This window comes from Eulemur rufifrons, chromosome 21 (genome assembly GCF_041146395.1).
Source record: "Eulemur rufifrons isolate Redbay chromosome 21, OSU_ERuf_1, whole genome shotgun sequence".
Lineage (NCBI taxonomy): Eukaryota > Metazoa > Chordata > Mammalia > Primates > Lemuridae > Eulemur > Eulemur rufifrons.
The window spans coordinates 13339244-13354806 of NC_091003.1; the positions used below are offsets into that span (position 1 = coordinate 13339244).

Here is a 15563-nt window from a genome sequence, read left to right on the forward strand (position 1 = left end):
CACCAGCCTGTCTCCCTGTCTTCTCTCCTCCCCAGTGGCACTCGGTGGCACCGTCTTCACCAGCCAGTGGGAATAAGAACAGAGTCCACAGCGTGGTCAGAGGGCTGTATGGGGCAGTCTCTGGATTCCAATGTCATTGTGGCCACTCACCACTCTCTCCCTCTGCTTTGGTGCCCTCACCTATGAGGACACCCACTGCTGAGGGCTGTCGTGAGGGAAAGATGAGGGAACTCGAGGAAGGTACTTAGGACAGTGCCTAGCACAGACTAAACATTGTATCAATGCGGGCAGTTATTGTTCCAATTATGTAAACATATGTGTACCAAAAAGATTTTACAGAAATACAACAAAATATGAATTGTGGTTCTCTCTAGATGGTTACCTCTATGAGTCTGCATTATTTTCTTCCTTGTACATCTCTGTAGTTTTCAAATTTTCTACAATGAACATGTATAACATTGATAATCAATTTAAAAAAATTAAATACTAAAAGGAACACGAATATAATTAGTCCTTTTAAAAGACGTTTACAACAATATAGAAAAATAAACTTTAAGAACAGTGAAGAGTTTTAAACCCAAAAGAATTAAAAACAGGTATTCCAATAAATCCTCGTACACGAACGTTCGTAGCAGCACTATTCACAACAGCCAAAAGGTGGAAACAACCCAAATGTCCATCAACAGATGGATAAACAAAACGTGGCATAAACATACAATGGAATATTATTCAACCCTAAAAAGGAATGAAGTCCTGATGTGTACTACAACTTGGACGAACCCCAAAAACATGATCTAAGTGAAAGAAGCCAGACACAAAAGGCCATGTATTGTGTGATTCCATTTACATGGAATGTCCAGAATAGGCAAATCCATCAAGGCAAAAAGTAGAGTCGTGGTTGCCAAGGGCTGGGGGCAGGCGGGAGGGAAGTGAGTGCTCTGCGGATCTGCGGGTTCCTTTGGGGGTGACAAAAATGTTTTGAAACTAGACAGAAGTGACAGCTGCACAACATTGTGAACATACTAAATACCACTAAATTGGCATTTAGGATGGTTTTGAACTGTACACTTTAAAATCGTTAATTTTATACGACATGAATTTCACCTTAGTTGAAAAACTAACACTCAAATGTACGTATAGCATATGTATGCTTAAATATTTATAAATGTGTAGCAAATGGCTGCGAAAGACACATCAAACTGTTAATCGTTATCCTTGGTGGGGGAAAGGAAGAAGGAGCTTTCACTTCTGTGCCTCTTTTTTTCTTTCTACAATAAGCATCTATCTTCTTTGACATGAAAACATTTCCAAAAGTAAATAACAGTATCAGATACAAAAGGACATGAGAAAGGTCCCTAGGGGAAAAAAAAAAAGAAAGCTCAAGGCTACACTGTGGCAGGTGTGTAGTTTTAGAAAGGAGGAAATTACCAAATCTGTATTAGCAAAAAAAAGGAAAAGTAGCAATGAGGAAAACTAGGATCCCAGATATCCTGAAAGAAAAGGGCTGGAAAGAAGAGAAAGTGCTACCAAGCGTCCTGGACAGGGGCTTTCTCCTCGGTGGCCCTCAGTAAAATGAGGGGACTGAACCTGATAAGTGATTTTCAAATGTTTTCATGTTTTCATTTTCAAAGATTTAAAAGGCCACAGAACCCCTTTTGCGATTGTGGTCTTAGATGAAAGCCCAACACAAAAACAGATCAAAAGTGAGCAGCTCTGACTGGGAAAGGTGAGGGGCCCGAGGCTCCCAGCCGTAGGGGAGGTGGCGTTCCCAAGCCTCCCGAAGCTCTGCCAGCACAGAGGAGCGTAAGAAAGAACGAATCAGTCCAGGGCCGATGGGGAGCGCTGACTGCTAACAGCCGACAGAACTTCGGGAGGGAAAATCTCACAGGCAGTGCCAGCAGGGAGAAGAGGAAGGACAGGACCAGGATGAAGCCCCAGCCCGAGATGCCCAGAGGTGCTGCCACCAGGAATGCCCTCGACAGCCAGCGGTCAGCAAACCGAGGGTCCGCTGGGGGTAGACGGACCAAGACACCCCAGCCCCCAGGCTCTGGCCGAGTTCAGGCGGATAACAGCTGTCTCCTGGTCAGTGTTTCTGCGGCCCTAGGGGCACAAACAGGATGTTTGGAAGCAGATGACACAAGTGACCACAGGAAGCCATGACAACCACCTCCAGGTGATGCTCCTCATCTTCCCCAGCTTGTTTCCGGCTTGGCTGCCTCCAAAGATGAGGCAAAAAGACTTCAAGAGCGGAAGCCAAAGAGGGAGAAGGGGCGTGAATTCTTGGAAAGCTCGGGACACAGCAGAAGAGGCCATGTGAGGTGGTGAGGCAGGCAGGAAACGAGGCTCGGCCATCCCAACAGCCACCTCACCCCAAAGACGCAGCTAGGCTGACGCTACTAAGGAAGGGTGAAGAAATCACACATCATTCCTAGGGACAGAGGACTTTCCAAGACAGGCAGCATGTGACCAAGCGAGCTCAGGAGGGTGGCCAAGTCGGGCCTCTGAGGACCGAGTGCAGTGTTCCAGGCAGCACGGCCGCTGCTTCACACCCACCCCGGAGCAGACAGCCCAGCTCTGCTGTCCCAGAGCACAGCGGGGAGGAGAAGCCACCCCCAGCCGGCTGCCGAGCCAGGAGTCCACAGGGGAAACGGGAAGCCCAGAGGAAACCAAGCGCAGCCCATCGGACACTCCCATTTCCACCTAAGGAAGAGGAATGTTCCTGGAAACGGAGAGAGAGGAAAAGCCTGGCCAGGACTCTCTGAGCCACTTCAAACCCCCAACAGGGCCCAGCATGGGCCCAACAGATCAACTGTCCCTAAAAAGGTACTGTCACTGGGCCGGCTTCCATGTAATGACTGTGTCCACTCAACGGACAAGCACCACAGTTCACAATCTAGAAAACCAAACTCTCCCTTTTTCCACCACCGCTAGGAGCCCCAGGGGCCAGACCTGCCCTGTGAGGCTTTCTGGAAGTCATGGAACATCCTTCAAGGCCCGAGAAGCCAAGGGCTCATCTGGAAGCGGATCTCAAAGTGGTTCTCTGTGGCAGCTCTCAAATATTAGTGTTAGATGAGCGATTAGTATAAACCAAGCCACCAAATGACCTCCTCCCCCTACCGCTTCCTTCTGAAAGCCACCAAAGCGGCTTAAGGGAAACGAAATGTCACATAACCAAAACCCAACTTAACACCGCCAGCACTGGGGTGTGGCCATTTCAGCTTCAGAGCAGAGCCCCAAACATTCTCTAAAGCTCAGGGCCATGAAGAGTCCTAAATCACACCCACCCGGAAAAGAACCAAAATCAGATTCCTCCCCTAGGCAGCTGAACGGCCAAGCAGGCACATGTGCACTAAATGCCCACCACCAAGGCCACGGGAAATGCAGCCAGCAGATGTAAGGAGTGAAAGTTTAAATACTGACACGGTGATATAGAAAGCCAATCCCCAACCCCCAGCAGTGTCTAGATTATTCCAAGAACGAATGATAATCGTTACCATTTACAGAGCACTTTGAAAGCATTTCAGGAAATGCATCTGTTTCATGGATGAGAGGATGGAGGCTCAGGGTGTGAAGTGACCTGCCAGGGTCACGCCGTTAGCAGGTGGCAGCACTGGTACAGACCCAGGTGTGGCTGACATCAGGCCTGGGTCTGTCTGTGGCACCAGGCTGCCTCCCCACCCCAACCCAGGGAAAGTTCTCCAGAGGAGGAAGTGGTTCGCTGGAAGTTCAGCACCATAGCGGGTGTCCGCAGTTCAGACCCATTTAATCATCAACCACCATCCATTATTTATTAAGTAACCACAGAGAGAACAGAGCACTACTTGGCAGTAAGGGATATTTGAAAGGCAGATAAGATCCCTGTCTTCAAGGAGCTTACAGGGCAGAGGGAAAGACAAAGGAAGCCTAAGCTACGGAGATCTGTAAAGTTATGTCTAAGTGAGAGGGTCAAAAGGTTGGCTGGTTTTAATCGGAAAAAGGCCTTCTCAAAAAGGCGGCTTCAGCTGAGATTTTAAAGGCAAGGGATGTGGGGAGACAGAAGGTGGCTATTTTCTGCAGCTTGGACAAATATCCAGACTCAAGGCAGAGCTGAGTGCCTGGCAGGGTCAGAAGTCAAATGTAAATCAGAGAATGCAGTTCAAGAAACGCCCTAGATTTGGCAACTGTGTGTGTATCATAACTATAGGACTGAAAGCATTCTTAGAACCTCCCAAAGCAGGGGCCAGGTAGGAACAGGGACGAGGGAAGCTAGGCCCGAGGTAAGCAACGGCAAGGGTCAACTACGAGGCCGGAGCTATTGAGGTCGACCAAGTGGTGCCACAGAGAACATGTGTCCAGTGCAGCCTCATCTGATTTCTCTAAAGAAATCACATATGGATTTTTAGGTGCAATTTCCTGATGCTTTAAATGTTAGCAACTAATTTGCGATACTTTTAAATACCACGAAAGCTGAGCAACACAGGTTGCAGACCAAATCCAACCTATAGATTTCCCATCTCTGCCTCAAGGTTTCCAGTGTGAAAAACCAAATGGAGATTGGGTGGGGTACAAGAAGAGCTAGGTTCAAGTTCTTTTTTTTTTTTGAGACAGAGTCTCGCTCTGTTGCCCAGGCTAGAGTGCTGTGGCCTTAGCCTAGCTCACAGCAACCTCAAACTCCTGGGCTCAAATGATCCTCCTATCTCAGCCTCCCCAGTAGCTGAGACTACAGGTATGTGCCACCATGTCCGGCTGTTTCTATTTTTAGTAGAGATGGGGTCTCGCTTTTGCTCCAGGTAGTCTCAAACTCCTGAGCTCAAGCGATCCTCCTGCCTCGGCCTCTCAGAGTGCTAGGATTACAGGCGTGAGATACCACACCCAGGCTCAAGTTCTTGCATCAGTTGTCTGTGGTGACACTGGGTGTGTCCCCTTCCCCTAACTCCTTTGAGCTTCAGTTTAGCTTTCTCAACTGTACAACAGAGACAACTACCATCTACCTCAAAAGGCAGTTGTCAGAATCATATTAAAAATGATCAACAGACAAATGGATCAGAAAAGGTGGTATATAAATATAATGGAATATTACTCAGCCTTAAAAAAGGAAACCTTGTCATTTGCCACAACATGGACATGGAGGACATGATCAGTGAAATAAACTAGACACAGAAAGAAAAATATAGTATGATCTCACTTACATGTGCAATATGTATATATATATATTTTTTTTTTAAGTCAAATACACAGAGATAGAGAATGAAACAGTAGTTACAATGGCTAGAAGGGAGAAATGAGGAGAAGTAGATCCAAGAATACAAAGTAGCAAGTTTAGGCCAGGCGCGGTGGCTCACGCCTGTAATCCTAGCACTCTAGGAGGCCGAGGAGGGTGGATCATTTCAGCTCGGGAGTTCGAGACCAGCCTGAGCAAGAGCAAGACCTCGTCTCTACTAAAAATAGGAAGAAATTATATGGACAACTAAAAATACATAGAGAAAAAATTAGCCAGGCCTGGTGGCACATGCCTGTAGTCCCAGCTACTCTGGAGGCTGAGGTAGGAGGATCGCTTGAGCCCAGGAGTTTGAGGTTGCTGTGAGCTAGGCTGACGCCATGGCACTCTAGCCCAGGCAACAGAGTGAGATTCTGCCTCAACAGCAACAACAAAAAAAACAAAGAAGCAAGTTTAGAGATCTAAAGTGCAACATGAGGACTAAAGTTAATGAAACTGTATTATATTAGAGATTTTTGTAATATAGATTTTAGCTGCTCTCATCGCACAAAAAAATAACCATGTGAGATAATACATTAATCTGCTTTTCCCTCTTCCTTCCTTTCTTTCTCTTTCTCTCTCTCTATCTCCTCTCTCTCTCTTTCTTTCTTTCGTTTTGAGACAGGGTCTTGCTCTGTCACCCAGGCTGGAGTGCAGTGGCCTCATCATTGCTCACTGTCTCACTTTAGTAACCATTTTGCTACTTACACGTATCCCATAACATCATGTTGTAAACCTCAAATATACACGATGAAGTTTATTTTTTAAAAAATGATGAAGCACATGAAAATGTGTCCTCAGCCTTAGTGTGGCCCAAATGCCCATTATTTAACACAGGCCAAGAGAAGAAACAGGGCACCGAGAGAGAGATCAGACAATAGATGAGGCCTCGAAGAGAGAGTGAAAAGGAAATGAGCTGGGCCTTTGCTGGCCCGCAGACCGGAAGGGTCTGGACAATGGAATCCACGTCAGGCGTGGAAATACAAACGTGAGAGCCGCCAGCACCCACGTTACAAAAGAGGTCGTGCAGGCAGAGATACTGACCAAGGTGCCAAGGAGAAAAACAGGGAGTGCAGAGAAATCCTTTGGGAGAACAAGAAGCCCGTCTCCACGAAGGGACCAGAGAAGACGTGGGAAAGGAAGGCGGGAGGTCCTCTGGAGAAGCGGACAGAGCTTGAGGAAGGGAGGGAAGAGGGGGCAGGTGAAGGGCGAGGTGGGCGTCTGGGCAAAAGATCCAACGTGGAAGGATGGGCCCAGCTGTGTTAAAAACAGAAAAAGGAGCAAAGTAAGGAAGTCAGGAAGGGCAGAAAAGTAGAAAGAGGGAGGCAGAAGAAAAAGGGGTCAAGGTGGACCCTCGGAGGGAGACCTTGAGGCCACATGAGGCCACAGCTGTCTATACTGATGGAACACGGGGGCGGGGAGGTATGAAAGGGGATGTGCGGGGTGGAGTCAAGGGAGAATAAAACAAAGAGAGCCTCGCAGAAGGTCTGTCTGCTGCAGCCTAAGCACCTCACTCAGCCTCCCAGCAACCCAGAAGGCGGGCACTGGGCCCATTTTATGGCCTGTTTTCAATAGGGTTTTTCTGTTGCTGGAAGAGGCCAAAGTCTCCATGGCTCATTCAGAAAGACACAGGGACTGTGATGTCCAGAAAAGAATCAAACAGCCTGAAGCTCCCTGGAGCTCCCTGGAAGCTTCCACCCACCTGGCTCCAGCTCACCCAGGGTTCCACGACTCAAAACAGCTGGAAATGTGTGCCCCACTCTCCCCAACAAGAAAACAGAACAGAACATGGCTGTTTCTGCCAAGCTGAGTTCTGAATAAGCTGCATTCCATTTCATTAAAACAATTACCTGAGCTCCAGCCAAGAATTACATAAAGCTTCCTCCCAGCACCACCCCCTCCCCCCATAAAACACACATCATGCTGCTTTTCGAATAGGCAGAGTGAGGTTCTGAGCCCTCCCTAGGAAGACCCCACGATCCCCACCAAGTGTCGTTCTCTGTGTCCTTGCATGCAGATACAGACAGACATGAGGCTTAAAGAAGACCCTCGCATGAAGCACTCCCCTCACGGGGCCTGCTGGCTGCCCAAAATGCTTCTAGTAGGCACCACACGGCCTTCATCTTTGCCTTGGAGCCAAGGGGCCCACTGGTGCCAGAATCCAACTATTTCCCCAAAACAGAAGGGAGGCCCAAGTGGCCCAGCTCTGAGTCAGCATGAACTAGCCAAGAGGGACCTAGGGAGTGGGGATTCCAGGAGAGGGAGCCTAAAGGCTGGAGAACTGGACGGCCAGATCTAAGCTGCAAGCAAGAGCCTTTGCAGCCCACAAGCTAATGGTGTTCCTCTGACCACAGATAAGAGGTTCGTGATGTGAAGCAAAAGGCATCTGTCCCCTCCCCCAGGCCTCAAGCTGCTAGGAGGCTGTTCCCCTCGTTTTGCAAAACCTTGCTCTGCACCCCACCAGCCTGGACAACCCCTGCCAACCTCAAACCAGAGCTCAGCATCTGACCCTAGTCTGATTAATGTCACCGTGCCCGAAATAACACCTGAGGCTGCCTCCACACCTTCAGAAGTGCACTATGGCCCTGTCCTTTTTGCTGCACAGGTCACAGTGCTGTGCACAGCCCTCCCTGTCAGTGGTCACTGTCAGCCGAGGCCCCCTTGGCTCCCGTCTCTGCTCACCCAGTCTCTCCACCACCTGTGCAGAGTCGCAGGAGGCGGACAGTCACGCAGGCCAGCAGCCCGGCCCAAGGACACTGAGCCCACCCTGGTATAGCAGGGTTTTCTTACTTTTTCCTAACTTTTTATCATGAAAACAGCCGAACATTCAGAGAAGTTAAAAGACTATTAAAATGAAAGCCTCACCGCCGTGTACCCCACCCCCCGTAGATAGATTCACTGGTTGTTAACATTTTGCCATTTTGTGTCACTGCACAGAGCTTGTGCTCTCTCTGCGTGTATACTTTTTTTTTCACTATATCATTTAAAACTAAGTTGCAGACATCATGATACTTCACTCCCAGATACTTTAGCATATACCTAACAATAACAATATTCTCCCATAAAACCACAATACCACAATCACACAAGAAATAAGCATTAAAAGGCCGTCTTTAAGGGAAGATTTGGCCTCTGGGGCTCTGCCAGGCGTGGGCCACCACATGTCCTGCCTGTCACTGGCCCAGCATCCGAGGCCTCCCTCGAGAGACCAGCCCTGAGCCCCGATGGTTGGGCGATCGATGCGTTGTTAGCTGGAAAGCTTATCAGGACGTGAATGTATATTTGAGGCCAGATGTGAGGCTCCCAACGAGACCCAAACTGTAGAAGGCAGAGCAGACCCTGTGAGGCTGTGGGTGGGGGCCCGCGACCAACCACAGGTGAGGAAACAACCCCTGAGCACCCATTTAAATGAGCTGCTTCGTCAGCATTTCTGAGAAAAGCCAGTTTCCTATTTCTTTTTCTTTCTCTCTCCCACCCACAGGACATCCTCAACTCTCCACCATAAAGTGTTCACCATGTCCCTTCTCTGGAAATGGGGTGGCTGCCAATGCCAGCAATGTACATGCACCCGAACAAAGACAAGGAGAGTAGGTGGATGGGGTGAGGGCAGGGGCACAGGAAGAGGTGGCAGAGGGACCACGGAGGGCCCAGGTTCTCCTCAGCAGCTGTGCTGTGAGTGCTGTCTTGAGGGTAACAGGTGACTGAAGAGGTGAGGGAGGAGCGGCTCCCCCCTACCCTCGAGCAGGTGACAATGCCACCGCGTCCCTGTATCCCATCCTGAACGTGCCTCTCCAAGAAAGAACAAAAGAGAGGGAAGAAGCCATAGAGAACAGGGAAAGGACAGAAGTGGGAGACTGAACAGACAGTGAGGAGAGTAGGAAGGGCACAGAAAAGACTTTTAGTGTCCTAGAAATGGAAAGCAATCAAAGCAATAGGCAGCTAAGACGAGATCCAGGCCAGGCACTGTGGCTCACGCCTGTAATCCCAGCACTTTGGGAGGCAAGATGGGAGGACTGCTTGAGGCCAAGGATTTGAGACCAGCCTGGGCAACATGGTGAGACCCCCACCTCTACAAAAAATGTTTAAAAATTAAAAAAAAAAAAAAATCCAGTATCATGAACAGAAGTATAGAGAATGGTTGGTTACAAGTTCCACTCTGCAGTCAGACTAACTGGATTCAAATCTAGCCCTGCCACTTGATAGCTGTAGAACTTGAGCATCCTCTCTGTGCCTCAGTTTCTTCATCTGTAAGATCAGTAGTGGCAGTACTCCTACTACTGATAATAATAATAAAACCTGTCTCCGATGGCCAACACGATTCAATGAAACAATGCACTGAATTGTTTCCAGCATGGCGCATGCCCACAGCAAGTGCCCAGCATGGTGCCTGCACACAGTAAGTGCTCAATCCATATTACGGGAAAGAGTACTGTAAACACTGTAAAAAAGAAAAGTGTTCTACAGATGTTTTTTATTGTTAATGAAGGAACTGAAACCAAGGACCACCCAGGGAAAGGCTGGAATGAAGCTGAAAGTTCTTTCAACATATTTGGCCTTGGAATAAGGTAAAGGCCTGAAAGAGGCATCAGAGGGTCAGATACTTCCTGCACAGTGACTAAATGGTGGCAGAGGGACGCCCCGAGCCTCAGCAGTAACTCTGCCTTCCATCGGCCTCTCCAGCCAAGGGCCCGCCCAGCCTCTTCAAGCATGGCCGTTACTAGAGAAGCTAGAAAAAGGGAAAACTGAGATATCCCTCAAAAGACCTTGAACCCACAGTGACGGGGCTCTGGCCCCCAGCAGCCCGAGCCTTTCCACACCAAGCTAGGGCTGTCCAGGCAGCAGACAGCTCGGCATATTGGAAAGGGCACCTGCTTAAGAATCAAACACAGCAAGGTTTGCTCTGCCCCTTACTAGATCCGATGCTGACGCAGGGCCCACCAGGAGGGTACTGTCACTTCATGGGCAAATGCTGCCTCTGCCCCGGGCCCAGCAGCTGGGTGCCCTGACTCTGCCCTAAAACACAGAGGCACCACAGACAGGCAAGCCCAAAGTCCAGACTTTCCATGGAAACAGGGAGGCTCCATAGCCTGGAATGCCCCAGGCAACTCCCCTGCCCCCTAGCACTACCCCCAAGGACAATGAGGCACTGTTTTCCAAAGGGTCAAGACTGCTGAGAAGCTGAAAGAAGACATGTCCAGATTCCAGCAGCAACTGGGCACTGCCAACAGCTGGCTGTCCCCCCTGCTAGAGGATGGGAAAGCAAAGCTACCAAGTCCTACACTGGACCCGCCCTTTGCCATTTCCTGGGAATGGTCCCTAGGGCAGAAATTTTCAAGGTAACTATCAATTAACTCAGCAGGCCCCATAGCTCATCCCCTGGTTAGTCACCAGCACCTACTACCTTATTATGATTCAGATGACCAGATCTGAAATTGGATCAGTCTGGGTTCAAATCTCAGCTCCACCACTGAACTTCCCTGAGCTCGTTTCCACATCTGTAAAGCAGAAATAAAACACTTCCCTCTTGGAATCGTTGTGATAATTCGCAAAGTGCTGAGTACGGTGCTGTCTCCCATCAAGCACGCGTGGTCATTGTTAGACCACGGTTGTGGTCAACCGCCCTCCCCACCCTCCCCCTGCTCCCAACTCCCGCACACACAAGTACCCTAAGAACGTCAACAAGGGGAGAGCAAGGAGTCCGGTTAGAAAACACAGTCAGCGTGCATCTCGGTGTTGTGGGAACTCTGTCCAGGAAACTCCAGCCAGAACTCAAACAGAGTGAACTCCGGGCCAAACCAGCATCTAAACAGTAATGAGAAAAGCCACCAAGCAGCCACTCCGCAGCACAAAGCGGAGAGAACACACAGAGAAGGGCAGGACACGCTGTGTTTATGTTTTTCTGCCCAAAGAGCTATAAATTTGTAACTTATTAAACAGCACATGGTGAGTCTGTCATTGGCAGATATGGGGAGGAGATGAGTTTCCTAATTTTTTTTTCTAGACCAAAAAACAAAGTCACAGAGGAGGCTCTGCTCCCCCTGGCCTTGCTTGCCACAGGACAGACCACAAACTCTCTCCTGTGTTAGGGACCAGGAGGCTCATGGCCCAGAGCACTCTCAGGAGAAAAATAAAAACAAGAGGCCTGGCCTTTGTGTCCACCCTAACTAAGGAAAACAGCTGACCCACAGTCCGTTGAGCAGCCATCCAGACAGCTGACGGGGCCCCAGCGCACAGGCAAATTCCTCTCCCCTCCTGCACACCCCACTCCTCCCAGCCAGGCGTGGCGGGCCCCCTGGGAGCTCAGGCCAGGAAGTCAGGCAGCCTGGATCCAAGCAACTGGGGGCCTATGGTGGAAGGCGGCAGAAGTTACAGGTGGCAGCCATCACCCGGTGGCAACCCCTCCCCAGGAAGAGGGCTTCCCTGGACACAAGAGCTGCAGATCTAGGAGCTAGGGACTGGGCTTCCAGTTATGGTTTTGTCACTTCACGGCTGTGCAGCCTTGGGCAAGAGAATCGACCTCTCTTAGTCTCAGCTTTCTCGGTTTGTAAAAGGCGGATGGTTGTGATAGCAGCAAACTTAAGGAGGATCTTATAAAAGGGTTGTTGTGAGGATGGGACAAATCAAGGTATGGGAAATACTCCGCAAACAGCAAATTTAAATTCCTACAATCCCCCCTGCCAGTATAGAGTCTCTTTCCTTTCAGAACTAATTCAGTTTCCTGGCCCTACGTGGAAGACTGTCAGAAGGCAGGAATTCCGGACATCAACTGCGAACTCTTACAAAGCGTTTCTCAGTCCTTCAAACAGCATGAGGACCGTAGAAAAGCAACAGAACTGCACCAGCATTTTAGAAACTGTAACTCTGCTCCCCAGTTCCCACTGGGAAAGCACAGAGACTTTCAGATCCTGATTCAAAGAACATCCCCCAGCCTCCTTCCAGCGGAGTTATCTTTATGTGAAAAAAAAAAAATACCTGCCTGGAAGCTACGCCAACCTTGAGTGTGTCGGAAAAACGGGTGCCAAGCCTGACCCAAAGGCAGAACTATGCTTGGCAGCCCTCGCACTCTGCAAAACAGGCAGGACCTACACCACCCCCAGCTCCAGGATCTCTCGGGGGCACCCTGATCCCAAAAGGAAGCTGCTGGGAAGAAGTCAAGTTCAGTGCCTACAAATAGCCAGTCTTAACTTAGTGCCCTGAGCTGCCTGGGAGAGGCCCGTCAGTCCTGTCTGATGAATCTACTCCTCAGAGCCTGGGACAGAGGAATTACCAGTGGTCACACAAGCCACCCACAGTCCAGAGAGGAAAGACAAGGCTCCTACAGAGAAGAAACTTTTCCCCCCTCCTCACCTCCCCAGCTCAGGGCCCTCCAGCAACAGGCGTGAAGGGGAGGGAGAGAGTGAATCCTCCCACGCCTGTGTTCATACCACCCCAAGGCATTCCTAGAACCCTGGCACCAACCCCCCTGGATTTGGAGTCTGCTTCCAGGAGATACTTTTTTCCCCGGCTCTAACACCAGATCAAGACCAGACTGAAAAGAGCAGTCTTGGAGCTCCAATAACAGGAAAACAGTAAAACTCTGTTCTGGGCATCCTGTCCTCCTTACCTGTGTGGCTTCCAGCAGGGCCTGATGCTGGGGGATGGGGAGACCCTGCCAGCCAGGACAAGTTCAGGGATGGAATACCTTGGGGCCAACTTCCCACCTCATTCCCCTGGCATTTCACCAGGGTCTGGGAGTGGGGGGAGAATCAGGACTCCCCAACTTACCCTCCTAGGCTTAGGTATGACGGGACAGGGGCCGGTCTGTGGCTCGAGGTAGAGCAGGGAGCACAGTCAGGGAAATGTAGTGACTAGTCCATGAAACAGGATGGCCAGACTGGGAGTGGGGGCTTAGTGGGGCAGATAGACTGGGAAACTTGTCTTTGAAATGGGGGTGTGGTCGTTCGAAGCTCATCTCTAGCTTGTGAATCCGACTTGTGAAATGAAAGAGGTGGGCTCAGAGGGGCTATCCCTGAAACGGGGGTGCCAGTCTGTGAAGTGGGGGACGGCCCTGGAGCGGGTGGGAGCAGGTCCCGGAAATAAGCGACCAGCCCATGAGATTAGGCAGCTGCTCCCCGAGCTGGGCGGTCTATCTGTGAGCGGGGGGTGGGGAGCGGTCTGCGAAGTGAGGGTCCCACAGCTCAGGAGGTGGTCTGCTCCAGGAAGCAGGGCTCTCGTCCCTGAAGCGGACGGGGTGGGTCGCTGAGGGGCGAGCTGGTCCCTGGGGCCGTTCTGGGAGATGGGATCGAGGGTCCAGGAGTGAAGACGTCCCCCAGCAGGGGGTGGCTGCTGTGAGGACCGCGGCGGAGCCGGCCTGGCCCGGGACTCAGGCCCAGCTCGGGATCCCGGCCCCGCACAGCCTCCGCCGGCAGGGACAGGAACCGAGGCCGGGCCGCCGGGGGTGGCATCCCGCTGCCCCCGCCGCTCGCTCGCGCCCGCCCGGCCCGGGGCCGCGCGCCCCTCGCCCCTTCCCCCCTCGGCCTCCTGCTCACTCACCGAGGTCGTCCATGGCCGGACCTCGGGCGCCGGGAGCCGGCTCGGCGTCGCGCTCGCTGCTCGTCCCGGGGCCGCTCCTCCAGCCCCGCAACTTTTCCGCGGTGATCCTCGGCCCGGAACGGAACGCGCCGCCGCCGCGCGCGCCCGCGCCCGCCGAGCGCCCCGCCCCCGGCCGCCGCGCGTGCACGCACGCCCCGCCCCCGGCCGCCCCGAGAGTGTGCTGGCCCCGCCCCCGTGCGCACGCTGGTCCCGCCCCCGCCGCCAGCCCGCGAGCGCGCGCCCAGCCCGGACGGTGGGCGGCGCTGGGCGGGGCGGGGGCGCCCCCTCGCGGCTGAGCGGGCAGGTGGGAGGCCCCCAGGCCTTCAGCCACGCCCACCAGTCTCTGTCCCTCTCCAAATCACTTGCCTGACCTTCCCGGGCTGACAGACTCGGCCACATTCGGCCACGCGTCTGTCCGTTCAGCAGTCACTCGGTCATCACATGCCTGTCCCCTGGAAAGTCAGGTTTGTCCACCTGTCCGTCTGTCTGTCTCCCAGTAGGTCACCTCCCAGGGGGACCGTAAGTAAGTATCAGGCAAGGCCGGGAGCCTTTGGAGGACCTTTCCCAGCGTCTCCCTCTGGGCTGATGGCAGTTTATCTTGCAGCTCAGCCTTTGGGTCCCAAACCCAATGCTTTTGTGGTTATACATCTCTTAATTTCCCACACATCCACCCTCCCTAGGGACTTTTCACGCTGCATGAGCCATTAGACATTAAAGGGAAATCTACAGGAAAGTTACACCCAGTGTGAAACACAGTTTCCTGAGGGACTGTGTTCCCACACACTTGGAAACTTAGCTACCATGTATTGAACGTCTGAACAGACAGATACTATGTAGCTATTGTCTAAATTAATTCTCATAAAGTTAGTTATTATCCTGTCATCAGTCCTTCCGCACACTTTGGGATGGACGATGGTAAGTTATTGATCTTATATAAAAATGGTCTGCCAGCACAGCTTCAAGTTCTCAAAGTCCTCCTGTCACTCACAAATCCAGCCCCCAAGTCCTGTGTCAGGTCAGGTTTTCCAGGAAGCACATGCTGAGATCAAGTTCAGGGTGACGCCTGTGACAGAGAAAGGGGAAATAGCAGGATTGGGCAAGGAGAGGCTCAGATCTGACAAAGACAGGCCAACCCAACAGGGGACTCTAAAAAAATAGAGTCTCCATTGGGCTGAAGAGTCCGGGCCCCAATATTCCCACCATGTTCCGCATTGGCTGGGGATGCGCAGACAGGGCAGTGCCTCGCCTCCAAGGCACTGTATCTGGAGCTGTCCCTCCTCCAGCTGGATAACAACCTCTTTTTTGAAGGCAGATCCAAGCGGCTCACCTCTGGAGCCTCTACATCCTCCTATTTTAAAATTCCAGAGCCAAAACTGCTCCCCAACTGGGCAGTCGCCCTATTGCATGCTCTTCCAACATCTTGAGCACTGACTTGACACACAACACTGTAGGGTTGACCCCAGACAGAATTCCCCCAAACATGGTATGAGTACCACTGGTGGAATGAGAGATGTATAAATGGAATGTGGACAAAGATTTATTTTAATAGTTATATATTTATGTATATTAGAAAAGTATATCATTAAGCACATAAAACCTGTGTTGCTCCAATATTATTACCTAGGATAAAGCTTAAGTTAAAAAAAAAAAAAAATGGGTCCAGGCCAGGTGTGGTGGCTCATGCCTATAATCCCAGCTCTTTGGGAGGCTGAGGCAGGAGGATCTCTTGAGGCCAGGAGTTCAAGACCAGCCTGGA

General features: G+C 51.2%; 1 protein-coding gene across 1 annotated transcript in view; it reads right to left on the reverse strand.

Moving 5' to 3' along the window:
* PXN (paxillin) overlaps positions 1–13896 on the reverse strand; it is a 44761-nt gene extending 30865 nt beyond the window's left edge. Inside the window, exon 1 of the mRNA XM_069496883.1 lies at positions 13769–13896. Within this exon, the coding sequence (XP_069352984.1) occupies positions 13769–13781 (13 nt within the window). The 5' untranslated portion in view covers positions 13782–13896. The remainder of the gene's footprint in view (positions 1–13768) is intronic.
* Positions 13897–15563: the final 1667 nt, after the last annotated feature.